This window comes from Gordionus sp. m RMFG-2023, chromosome 5 (assembly GCF_954871325.1).
Source record: "Gordionus sp. m RMFG-2023 chromosome 5, tfGorSpeb1-WG-v2, whole genome shotgun sequence".
Taxonomy (NCBI): Eukaryota; Metazoa; Nematomorpha; class Gordioida; order Chordodea; family Parachordodidae; genus Gordionus; species Gordionus sp. m RMFG-2023.
The window spans coordinates 29,850,005-29,863,055 of NC_088779.1; the positions used below are offsets into that span (position 1 = coordinate 29,850,005).

General features: G+C 29.2%; 1 protein-coding gene across 3 annotated transcripts; it reads right to left on the bottom strand.

Annotated features, from left to right (window-relative positions):
• Positions 1–344: 344 nt before the first annotated feature.
• On the bottom strand, positions 345–12,598 carry LOC135929426 (uncharacterized protein KIAA0930 homolog). Of its 3 annotated transcripts, XM_065466001.1 has the most exons (11): positions 12,549–12,598; positions 12,407–12,504; positions 12,257–12,364; positions 12,140–12,217; positions 11,889–11,990; positions 6,904–7,044; positions 6,656–6,842; positions 5,828–6,586; positions 5,447–5,683; positions 1,103–1,177; positions 345–1,000 (listed from the first exon to the last, which is right to left on the bottom strand). In XM_065466001.1, exons 1-10 carry the CDS (start codon positions 12,562–12,564, stop codon positions 1,137–1,139), a joined length of 1,767 nt encoding a protein of 588 aa, XP_065322073.1. In that variant the 5' UTR covers positions 12,565–12,598; the 3' UTR covers positions 345–1,000; positions 1,103–1,136. The 3 variants fall into 3 exon arrangements, with proteins under 3 accessions (XP_065322073.1, XP_065322071.1, XP_065322074.1); XM_065465999.1 differs by having other exon boundaries at positions 345–1,177; XM_065466002.1 differs by lacking the exons at positions 12,407–12,504; positions 12,549–12,598 and having other exon boundaries at positions 345–1,177; positions 12,140–12,192; positions 12,257–12,353.
• Positions 12,599–13,051: the final 453 nt, after the last annotated feature.

Below are 13,051 nucleotides of genomic sequence, written 5' to 3' on the forward strand. Positions count from 1 at the left end.
GAATATATATTTTAAAACCAATAAAAAAAAATTTTTTAAAGATTCATCCATCTACATAATTATAAAAAATAGAAAAAGTGCTCTGACTTGAAATAATATTTATAAATTTAAAATCACTCACGACTCACTAATGTATTTATATATATAATATATATATGTATCATTGAATTGAATTTAAAAAATTAATCATAGACACATAATTCGTATGTTAATAATATATAATATATTTTATTATTACAAATAAATATTCATTTTATAATTTAACTATAAAAAATATTTATAATAAATATCAATTATAAATTCCAATACTAAAAAAAATAATAATACATCATTTATACGCGGCGTGTATCACAATATTAAACACCCTATTTATTTATTGCACTATTTATTTAATTAATATTTAAGAGAATGTTGGTTTGGCAAATGCAATTATTATTATTATAGAGAAATTTGAAATTGGAAGTAGGTATCGAATGATTAGAAGAATGTTGTCATTAGTAGGACTGTATACCGACCCGCAAACTTTTCAACAATCCGATCCGATATTCGTACAAAATTAATCGATGATCGATATCGAAAATATAGGACCGGACCGGTTTTTTTTAAAAACATCGGTTCCTCTCCTATTTTTTAAAAGAAAGAAAATAAATATCGGCGCACTTTGATACTAGTATAGTTATTAATAAAAATATGAAAAATTAATTTTTTTACAACAAAATGAAGTTATATTCGTAATTTTTTAACACGGATAATAATAATAAATAAGTGAAAAAAATTGGTTTAATTTAATTAAGTTTAGATTATTTATTTACATCTATAGGGGTTATAAAATTTAGAAAATTAGAATGTATAAAGTGTTAATCGTCAACATATATATAAAACTAAATTTATACAATTAATATTATTTTTTTTCTAACTAATCCACGATATTACATCTCGTTAGCGAAAGTTTCAGTATCGATCAATTCAATCATTTTTTTCCGCCATTTTCTTTTAAGTACTGGATAATCGATTCAATAATTTTGTAAATATAATACTTTTATTGATTTAAGTATATATATATGAAAGAATAAGAGCGAGTGGGTATCAATTACGTGTATACCTTGTAGTAAATATCCCAAAATTTTGCGATTTTTTCAAAATGTTAGAATAGGCTTTTGTCTGTTTCCGAATAGATCTGATTTGAAAAATTTAATGTATAAAATATAGAGTTGTTTAAAACGGCTCGTTTTGAGCCTATTTTTTAAAATGGCTAACTCAATATTTTAGCCAGAAAAATGTTGCCTAAGCCTCGAGATTCAATAATATATGTCTTGACCTTAGTTCTTCCTTCTATGAACAAAATCTTCAGGCTTGATATTTTTTTTGGATGAAATACTGACTTAGCCTTTTTTTAAAACCCGGCTAAAACGAGCCGTTTAACGACACTAATAAAAAATATATATAATCGATTGAAATTATATTTGCTTTCATTCAATCCGCCATTGATTAGAAAACCCGCAAAATCAAAAAAAAGGCGAATTCTTTTTTGAATATAGGCCCGACCCGGTCCGTTGAGCCCCAATATTTTTATAAAAAAAGGTTATAGAGGAAGAAAATATCAAACGCGAAACATTTAATGTATAGTGCGCACAAATTGAGCGTTGCAAGCATAAATTGATAAAATTACCGTTTGGGGTTAGCAACCATTTTTTAAAAAAAAACGCGAATAGGTTTAATTTTTCATTACTTTTTTTTATTCTTCGCTTTGTAATATAATATATTAAAATGTAATATAAATAACTTACTTATAATCCTAAAAAAGGAATATTTAGAAAATAAAGAAATTAGAAGGCAGACGATAATATAAATAACTTACTTATAATCCTAAAAAAAGGAACATTTAGAAATTAAAGAAATAAGAAGGTAGACGATAATATAAATAACTTACTTTATCCTAAAAAAAGGAATATTTAGAAATTAAAGAAATAAGAAGGCAGACGATAATATAAATAACTTACTTATATCCTAAAAAAGGAATATTTAGAAAATAAAGAAATAAGAAGGCAGACGATATTATAAATAACTTACTTATATCCTAAAAAGGAACATTTAAAAAATAAAGAAATAAAAAGGCAGACGATAATATAAATAACTTACTTATATCCTAAAAAAGGAATATTTAAAAAATAAAGGAATAAGAAGGTAGACGATAATATAAATAACTTACTTTATCCTAAAAAAAGGAATATTTAGAAATTAAAGAAATAAGAAGGCAGATGATAATATAAATAACTTACTTATATCCTAAAAAAGGAATATTTAGAAAATAAAGAAATGAAGGCAGAGGATAATATAAATAACTTACTTATATACTAAAAAAGGAATATTTAGAAAATAAAAGAAATAAGAAGGCAGACGATAATATAATTTTCAAAGACAAATACTTTTTTTTTTAAAGAAATTATCTAAAATTTTGAATCGGCGGATATTAATAAAAAAAGGCAACCTAGACTTAAACAAGGGACGCGTACATTTTTTTTTATTAAAAAATTATGGCAAAACCTTAGTGTGCACTATTATTAATTTAAATATTCAAAGCAATTCGAAAATTTAAATGATGTTAAAAATATTTTTATTATGTATTTAATACAAAATAAAAATATTATTATTATTTTATAAAAAAATGAACATAGTTAAATATTTCCAATCACCTGATTATTATTTTTTAAAAGAATATTCTTATTTTTTAAGATTAATTTTGTTTCTTTCTTTCTTTCATTTCCATCTTTTTGTGATATTTTAATCAGGCAAAAAAAGTAAGGAGAAATAGGAAGGAAATGGGTCATTCCACGTCAAATGAGCAAAAAAAATGAGATTTTCGGCCGACCCCCTACGATTTTTTTAAAATTTGGTAAGCAAAGAAAGGTCAATGTAACTAAGAAATAGCCAAAATTTTAGCCTCCTAACATTTATATTTTTGAAGATATTAGGGTTCAAAGTGGCAAAAATGACGTATTTTTACCATTATCTGCCTTCATTCAATTAACCATATCTTAAAAACTACATAATTGTAAATAACAAATTTAATATCAAAATTACGTACAAAGATTCTACTTTTAGATAAATAAAAATTTTTATTTCTTTTTTCAATTTCCGGTCATTTTATTTAATATATAAGGACTAAAAACGATTTTTTGGAAATAATACGACCTTCAATTTTTTTAAAAAATTTAGTAGACATTATTAAACTCTTCCTTTATATTTATAAAAAAAAATTGGTCTGGGACGCGGCCATCTTCATTCTCAAAATGGATAAAAATGTTTAGAAAAGTGTATAAATATTTTCCCGAAAGGGGGCGTCTTTGTATAAAATTATATATTAATAAGTTTTTAATGGTTTTTCTTGAACTATTTGATATAATTAAAAGGATTATTCATCTTGTAAGTGAAAATAACAATAAATGGGGCTTTCATTCAATTATAGAAATTGTCTATCGATAAAAGAAATTCAATTTATTACTTTATTTATAATTTATTATAAAAATTTTTGCCCATATAACATATATTTAATAAATATTAATAAAATATGTTCAATTAAGTTTCGAGTTCTTGAATATATGAATCAGAATCTTGTGCATTTCATATATGGCGCCCTAAATATTAAAAAAATTGATATAATTTAAATTTAAACTCACTTTTAAAAGATTCTAATTTTTCGGTAGCGCATGTACTTTCTTGTGACGACAATGTATAGTATAACTACGGCCAGTAGCATTTAACAGTGAAACTAATGTTAAGATATGACATTTGGGCAAGCAAAGAGTGTCGTCTATACTTGGAAATGTAAAGGAATTAGAAGGTCCGATTGGGTGTAGAAACTTTATATATATTTCTTCCTGCTTTTGATTTTTCACTAAAACAAAGCTAACCACCAATTAGAATCATAAGGATACGTTAGGTATCCTGATATTTCTTCAATAATTACACTTTCATCATTATATGATAACTATTCTAAAGTACTTTCTATTGAATTGGAATACATTTTACTTTTAAATTATGTAGATCTGTTGGAATCAAGGTGTGTATTTTGTGTGTTCCAGGTATAGATCTAGTTTTTGAAAATCTTTCCCTGAGTAATATATCTTCGTAATCATTATTTATTTTGGTCATCTATTCAAAATATATTACATTAATATTTTCTTTAGCTAACTCGTACAATTCATATGATGTGTACTTTGAGTAAGGCCTTGTAAACTAGCTCTAGCGGCTAATCTTTTAACAGTGCCACCAATCCCATCACAAACACTTTTCCCGTGTGCTGTAGCAGGAAAATGCCATTTCGCCTGTACCCCGAAATCCATCTCATGATAGCAAATATTAATAAAATTTTTACGATTTTTATACTGTGCAGCGGATCTACCGGAAAACAAAAAATTTTATTAATTAAAAAATTTAGCAATGTTTTTTTAAAGTTATGTACCTATTGTATTGTGTTGCAAAGATTCGAATATCATTACATAATTGAGGCAACAAATATTGGCAAAATTATCTTTATAATATAAAACAAAAGGGTGAACAGTGGATTGAGCCCTGTTCCAATGATAATTTTGTACTTCATCCTAAAGTATAAATCTATAGTTTTCTTAAAAATCACAAAATTAAATATTTCGTCTAAGTTCAATTTTAGATTGTTTTGATACAACGATTGTTGCGTTGAAATAAAAAAATGATAAAGATTCCAATTTTTTAAAAAAGGCATTGATAAATTCACCTACTGGTTTGGTTATTGTTTCAAGAGTGGTTCTATCTACGGATAGCCATTGTTTGTATGTTATAAATTCGATATCCTTAGAACGAAACAATATTTCTATTTGATCGCGTAAATGTGTTGACCCTAAACAATTATCACATTTGCCCATATAACTGGATGGTTGAGGCGAATTACAAATTATTAAGTGTAAAATATGTTTGTATGTTTTAAAGGGCAACATATCATTGGTTAAATTTGATCCAATGATCATTAATTTAAATTTTGGTGGTAGCTGCAATCACATACATGTGTACCACTACCTTCAACAAGTATACAATTTTTGGGCGAATGCTTGCGAATTTCGAAAAACCAATTTTAACATCAGGCCTCATTTCTTTAAAAAATATATAAATTTTATTTACATTTATTGGATCACGGGCCGGGTCGAGTTAATTTGATATCACCGATTGATACCAATACCTATAATTTACCCATACTGACTGATAACGAAACCATTTACTATGGTATTTTAAGATGTAAATAATTTATTTTGCCGAATACACCATCTTATGGAAAAAAAATTTATATAAAAATATTTTATATATTTTTTTATAAACTATAATTTTTGGGGTTTTTATTAAATTGTGGAAATTTCAACTAGTGGCACCCCCTTTAATGATGTAAAAAAAATAAAAGTGATATATGATTATATACTTTCGATAATAGAATGCAATGGTACGGCCACGTATGTTACTTGAGCTGCGATAAAAATATTGAATAAATGGTTGCTAGCACCGGGGTTGGAATTTACCCCTTTTTGATGGTCATTATTTATATAATCGCTGCCCGCATTTTTTTCTTCCTCATCGCTCGATTCGTAATAAATGATCTTACGATCGAGATTTGAATCATTATTCCCAGTTTCCTGCGTATTCCCGCACCGGAAATTACCTATAAAAAAACATTTTAGCCAATAAAAAAAGCAGTTTTATTAGGGTTCATCGAATTAAAAATAAAGGAGAGAGATAGTAAGAGTTAAAGGGGAAAAAAAAGCTTTGAAGGTATGGAGAAACGATATTACATGGTAAGGCTTACCTAAAGGCGAATAATAATCGGTGTCGCTCGATAACATGCACGTGTAGCTCTCGTTCATATCGCTGACAATATTCTCGCCTTCCAAGTTCAGGACATCTCGATTCGCGTGTCCGTCATTAATTCTGTCAGGTTCGTTACCGTTGGCAGGAGGGTTATCATTATTACCGTTGTCATCACCAACATCGATAGTGCTTTGAGTCAAATCACGCAATTTAAGTACATTCCAAATACCCTTTATTCGATCCAGATAATCTTTCGAATCGTCTGCGACACATTCGCCCACGTGATCCGATGATTGCGAATAAAATCGTCTGCGGGGATGTTTAGCCATATTTTTTTCATCGTTCTTCAAAGATGGCTCCCAATTTTTCGTCGAGTCTTTAGCACCGTCGCTACACGCTAAATTCGAATCATCGTCAATTTCATTTTTTTTACTAGCGCATTCTCGAAGATCGTTATTTCGGCCCATCAATATCTTGCCCAAATTTAGGAGAGAACCGCTCAATCTTTTTCTCACGCTACTCGATTCGCCGCTTTCGATAGGATCCTTGATATCCGTATCAGCAGGTTGTTTGATGATAGAAACGACGCGAATATTTTCGGGCGATCGCCCACGGGGCGTCACGGGAGCACTGTTAAATAAAGATGATTGGCGTTTTTTATGTTTGGAATAGTATCTACTACTCGTTTGTTGAGAAGGTGGGCCACAAATTGTGTCAGAGTCGTTGGCGGCGAAAGATATAGCCATTTCCGCTTGTCCTGGCGAATACGTGAATAAAATTAACGTACGCGTTATTAATTAGTTCGGTATATATATGTATAACCTACCTAGACCATCTGGCCCCTTCATTTTTATGAACTGTACTTTATTGAAATTGACCAACATGTCGTTCACGGAAGGCTTAGCTTTATCGGAATCCCCAGCTGTGGATTGCATGTCGTTCAATAAACAGTTATTCGCCGAAATATTGGTGGACAATGAGAACCTCTTACTAAATTTGCTCTTCGTGCATGCCTAAATATATTAAATATAAGATATAAATATTTAAAAATGGGGTGATAATAAACCGCCATACCTTTTTTTGGTGAGAGTACTTCAAAATTTCGTACTTAACGGCACCCAAAAATAGTACGCTTTCCAAATTTTCTTCCTTGTCCCGCCCAACCAACTCGACGCACACGATTTCGCCTTCTTTTAATTTGATATCCTTGAATATCTATAAAAAAAAAGAAATTAGGAAAGGAGGGTAGGGATTGGGGGGTGAGGGGTTAAATAAAACAAGATATAAAATTTTTTCTGCGCACTATATAAAGGCACAAATCGGAATAGAATATTTAGGAGAAAAAACACGTGATCAGTTATGGTTGCTAAATATCCTATAAAACTAGACCTAAAAAAAAATAATAATACTAATTTATTTTAATTTCTAAAAAAAAACCCAAATCGTTATGATTGTGTTATTCGTATTTAGTTCGAATACGAAAGAGTAAAATGGATTAAATTTTTGTAAAAAAAAATATTTTCCTTCAGGATATAAGATGAACAAATTTGATTGGTTAGATAAAAATAGAAGCAAAACCCCGAATACGTATATTAAAAATATTAATTTGCGCATGTTATAGAATCTATTCAATTTAAACAATAAAATGATCCAAATTTTGCTCTTACATATTCCAATGACATATAATAATACCTAGACTGACAATGCATTCATTAAAAGTGTGCATCGAATGAAAAACAGCTGAGGGCGTCAATTTTATTCATTCATTAAAAGTGTACATCCAATGAAAAACAGCTGAGGGCACCATTTTTATTCATTCATTAAAAGTGCACATCCAACGAAAAACAGCTGAGGGCGTCATTTTGATTACCCATATCGTTATTAAAAAAATAATGAAACGAGAGGCCAATTTATTCTTATGTCCTAACACAAACTTTATTAAAAGAATCGCCTGATCATCGACATAATAAGGAATAATACAAGTTACCAATTTAATAGTAGTTTTATAACATGAGAATAATTTATTATAAGGGTCACCAAAATGGCGGATCCAGCTGATTTGCATTCAAAGACGCCTATCAAATTCATTATTATGAAATGCATCGTCAGTCTAGGTATTGACATATTCAAACCCATAATTAAAAAAAATTATTTTTAACTTATCATGTTTTGTATCAAAAATGCTTTAAGTAAGGGAAATAAACGGTAAAAAGTTCTTAATTTCTTGTCTAGGAACAAACCAATATATATATATAGGAACAATTTTAAATATTTCCAAAGCAAATCTACTTATAATTATATTAAACTAACATTTATAAGAATAACTACAAAATAAATTTTATACGATAATTTCGAATAATTCGATGCGTAGTATTATTCACTGGTATTCGGTAAAATAATTTTGTGGTTCATAATTGTAAAATACGAATAGAACATCACATTGAATAATTTATTTTAAGGTATATACACCAAAAAACCTACAAACATCATCAATTTAAACTTGAGTTATAAAACAATATTTACAATTTAACCAGGGCTACAAATCACCCTTTTTTTTAGAACAGGTTCAAGTTAGGGTTAAAACCCCAGGGCAAAAATCTTAAGCTAGAACCAGTTCAAAAATAAATTCGGTAAAATATATATTCAGCATTATTTTATAAGTTATTTATATATACATCTCAGAGACCCCTGCAGATGTCAAAATTTAAGACTCAGTCCAGATATCAAAAAAAAATTCATTTTAAAGTCATGTTAGGGATTTATTTATTTTTTAAAAAAAAATACACCTTTTCCCATCCCGAAATTTTTATTATTTTTTTTTGATAATTATTTTGGGCCCAGCCCAGAATGCCTAAAATTTTGTTATTTTTTGAATAATTTATTTGGCGGTATTTCTGCAACCAATAAAAATGAAAGTAAGAGCGGTGAATGAAATAATTAAACGTTTCATTATATTAATTTTCCAACTTATTAATGGATCTAAGAGCTCAGAGGATGATAGAATAGCCTAGATTATGTCTTACAATTCGACCTTTACATGAGCGACAATGAAGACTATGTCTACCATTGCCCAAAACTGCAGAACCGCAACCTCAACATATGTGGGGTTGGGTAATAAGGCAATTTAATCGAATAACAATCGCGTGAGTAAGCTCGTTTTTATTCAGTTGTAATTGCAGATTAACAGAGGGAATAGCTTCGAGAAACTCATGGCCTGAACCATTAAGCAGAGAAGAGAATAAGGGACGGTAAGGAGTGATTCAACGCAGAGTGCAATAATAGGCCTATCCCAGTCCTTCTGCTTATTCGATTAGGGAAGAGGGTGATCCGCAGTAATTTGAGTCTTCCATTCGATGATTGCTTTATTATAAGACGAGTCGAGTTTTAAAGAATTAGGATTTACTATGTTTTTAGTTAAAAGGCAACTGGATATGAAGGCTGTTAAGGCGAGATCGGAAGGAGATCTGAAACCTAGACCTCCCATCTTAGTGGGTAGAGAGGCTTGTCTCCATGCAATTTCATCAAATTTTAATATTTAGGATATTTTCGATAAGGATTTCGATCCCATTTTCATAAACTCCTACAACTGAATAAAAACGAGCTTACTCACGCGATTGGTATTCGATTAAATTGTCTTATTACCCAACCCCACATATGTTCAGGTTGCGGTTCTGCAGTTTTGGGCAATGGTAAACATCGTCTTCATTGTCGCTCATGTAAAGGTCGAATTGTAAGACATAATCTGTGCAATTCTATCATCCTTAGAGCTCTTAGATCCGCTCAAATCCCCTCCACTCTTGAACCTTCTGGTCTTTTCAGATCTGATGGGATACGGCCTGACGGAATTTCGCAAATTCATTGGAAGCGCGGTCAATTCCTGGTCTGGGACTACTCTTGCATTGATCCACTCGCTCCATCAAATCAAACAGTTAATATACTTGAGAAAAAGGAGACACTCAAAATAGCGAAATATTCTGAAATCTCTCAAGAATATATTTTCACCCCCATTATTTCCACTACCATTACTACTTTTAGGAAATATGCCTTATCCTTTTTCAAGGAACTCGGCTCCCACATCCGTCAACTAACCGGTGAACAACGCGAGGGCTTCTTCTTAAGGCAAAGGCTCGCCATCGCAATACACAAGGCTAATTATATTAGCTTCATAGGCAGTCTCATTCCACAAGATGATCCTTCCTAACCTCAATACTTTTTATAACACCGTCAAAAACATATTCTCCAATATTTTATTATATATTTCCTTTTTTTATTTTTATTATTATACTACTAGATGTATAATCTTTTTTAATGTTTTATTCCCTAGAATTATAAAATTTAATATATTTTTAATATAAATTTCATATACGCAAATAAAATTTCATTATAGAGGATAAATATAATATTAAAATAATTTTTTCACTTATTAATTGGTATAAATTTTATTATGTTTTTTTTTAAATAGGAACTGGCCTGGGTTTTTTATTTTTTAGGAGTGAGCCTGGCGTGTATAAGATTTTGAATTTCTAGATTCCTAAATTGACACTGCACGGGCCAGGTTCCTGATTAGACCTGCAGTCTCTGACATATAATATACACTACACTAAATCAAATTAGATCGGCATAAATTTAATTTTCATAACTATATGTTTCAACCATAAAATTTCGGTTGCTGCTTCTTTTCTGGGAAAAGAGTGGGGGGGGGGGGGGACTTATCATTCTTTTTCTGGTTGGTCAATTTTTTATAATATTAATATTGGATTGGTTCTTTTTTTGATTGGTTAAATTTTTTTTATTTTTACAAAATATGTAAAATATATCTAAATATAAATATTTATCACCTACCAGTTTTCGAATTTTTAACGTATTTAAAGCTATAATTCTTACTTCCGGTTATTATTTAGAGCCATAATTTTCTAGTTCCGATTATTATTGGAGTATATATATCAGAGACCTGCAGAGATACCGTTCGAACGGCCCGGCCCGGGTTTATATTTTAAGACCCGGCCCGACCCGGTTTTTAAAAAAAAAACTTACAGGCCCGACCCGGTTTTTAAAAAAAAAATATTATATATGTATATATATTTGATTTTAATGGCTAATAATGGCGATTTCAAATATTTGGTTTTAAAATAATATGACCAGGCCCGGACTTTTTTTTTAAAAAATTTTAGGTCCAGCCCGGCCCGGGTATTTGTTTAAAAAAAATACGGCCCGACACGGTCCTAAAGTCGGACCTGCAGGAAGGCGATGGCGGGATCTAAAGGCAAACTAAAAAAGACTAGGGGATCAATCGGGGGAATGATATTCATGAATATCATCTTTGAATAATAGTTATTTTCGGAGATAATTATTAAATTCTTTCGATAATTTACATTCGTTTTATTATATGATGGTATAAATTTTATTTACTGTATTTCAAATTAATCGATAAGACTGCGTCATTTAATAACTACATTTCGATTTTAATAAAATCAAAGTGTGTTTCATCAGAAAATATTTGATAACCTCCAAATTATTTACCTTACTCCTTGCTTAACACCCCTTAAAAAAAATTGTAGGCAAAATGCTTCTAACCCCCCCCCCCCCATATATATATAAATGCTGTATACATATTTTAGAAAAAAAAATTATTTTTTAAAATATCTTAAAATAAAAAAGATATATTTAATTTAAAAATAAGATAAAAAAATTACCCAATCAGAAAAAGAACCAATACAATATTAATATAAAAAATAAATAAACAAAAAAAAGAATAATAAGCTTCCAAAAGGAAGCAGCAACCAAAATTTCCTATTTAGTTTTTATTTCAAAATCTAATGCCATATTTCGAATGTCAATCCAATTTTATGTATATCAACCTATCCTAATTTTAATAACATTATAGCAAGTCTTTAAAAAATGGGTGCACATATTTATAAAATTATATCAAAAGTTAGTATGTTGTATAGAACACTCTATAAGTTAAACCCGCAGATGTATAATATATAAAATTTCTATATCTGACAAGTAAATTATACTAATTCTTTGTTGAACAATTTAATTTCACATTTAATATTTACTTCTTCATAATTATCAACAGTGAAGAAAATGTTTGGGTATGTAATTAATTCCTTCTCCCCTTTGATATCCATCCTACGTTTTGAAGGTGAGGCAAAAACGGACTATAAATAAAATTTCTTTTAGCTTTTAAAATAATTTATTTATATCTCATTCATCGACCATTTTATAATGTATCATTAAATATTTTACAACCTAATATTCTATAATTATTCTATGATAAAACATAAAATATAAACTGCAAAATTATTACATGTGAATGTCTTTTTAATATTTGGAGATCTTTTGGTCCTGTTCTAATACAGACTGAGCAAGTGATAGTATATTCAAACTGTAATAAATATATTATAAATTAAATTATAACTTGTACCTGTTGCAATATTAAATTAAGGTACACCGTTTCTTCCCAGTCTATGTATGGATCATTATACAAATTGTGATTCATTTTACAACCTCTTCTTAAAACATTAATTTTAACCTTAATAATACTTATAATTAAAGAGTTATAATGTTTTTAAACATCATATTGCTTTTCCACATAAAATATCAAATCATCACTCAATTTTCCATTATCAATAATGTAATCTTGGAAAATTGTAGTCCAAAATGAATTTAACCCTAAAAACAATTATTTTAAATTATGGATTTAATTTATGCCTTACTATTTTTGTGATGCATCTTTTTTCTTTCTTCTGCTATTTGATAAAACAGTTTTTGTAAAGATATCATTTGTGAACATAATTTTGCAGCCATGAAGCATCGCACACCTTAATGAAATATTACAGCTGAAAATTAGTGAATGAAAGATTTAAAAATCTCTAAAAACTTTCCCGAATTTCGAAAATCTTAAAATTTTTATATAAATAATAAAAAGAAGCAAATATTAAGTGAGCTAAATACCATTTTTGAATAAGTGATGACCATAAGACGAATCAAAAATATTTTTTAGTTGTAAGGAGCTCTGTCAGCGTTTTGTGAGTGGTTGTGGTAGAAGCAACTTGATTCCTATTTTTTAAAGGAGAGAAAGCGATTGGAATATAATTTTGGAAGCTAGGATAAAGCATAGCAAAAATAAATAATATTTATAAACCAAAATAATTCTGTAAAGCATTCAAATTTATAAGCATAACTCCGTAGCGTCACCAGGGAGGGGGAGCAGAGGGTC

Coding starts and splice junctions, on each gene's coding strand:
- LOC135929426 (XM_065466001.1), bottom strand. Junction 12,218..12,256: donor TTAATTTAATATTGCAACAG/GTACAAGTTATA, acceptor TATTTATTACAG/TTTGAATATACTATCACTTG. Junction 11,991..12,139: donor TATTAAAAAGACATTCACAT/GTAATAATTTTG, acceptor TTTTATTTATAG/TCCGTTTTTGCCTCACCTTC.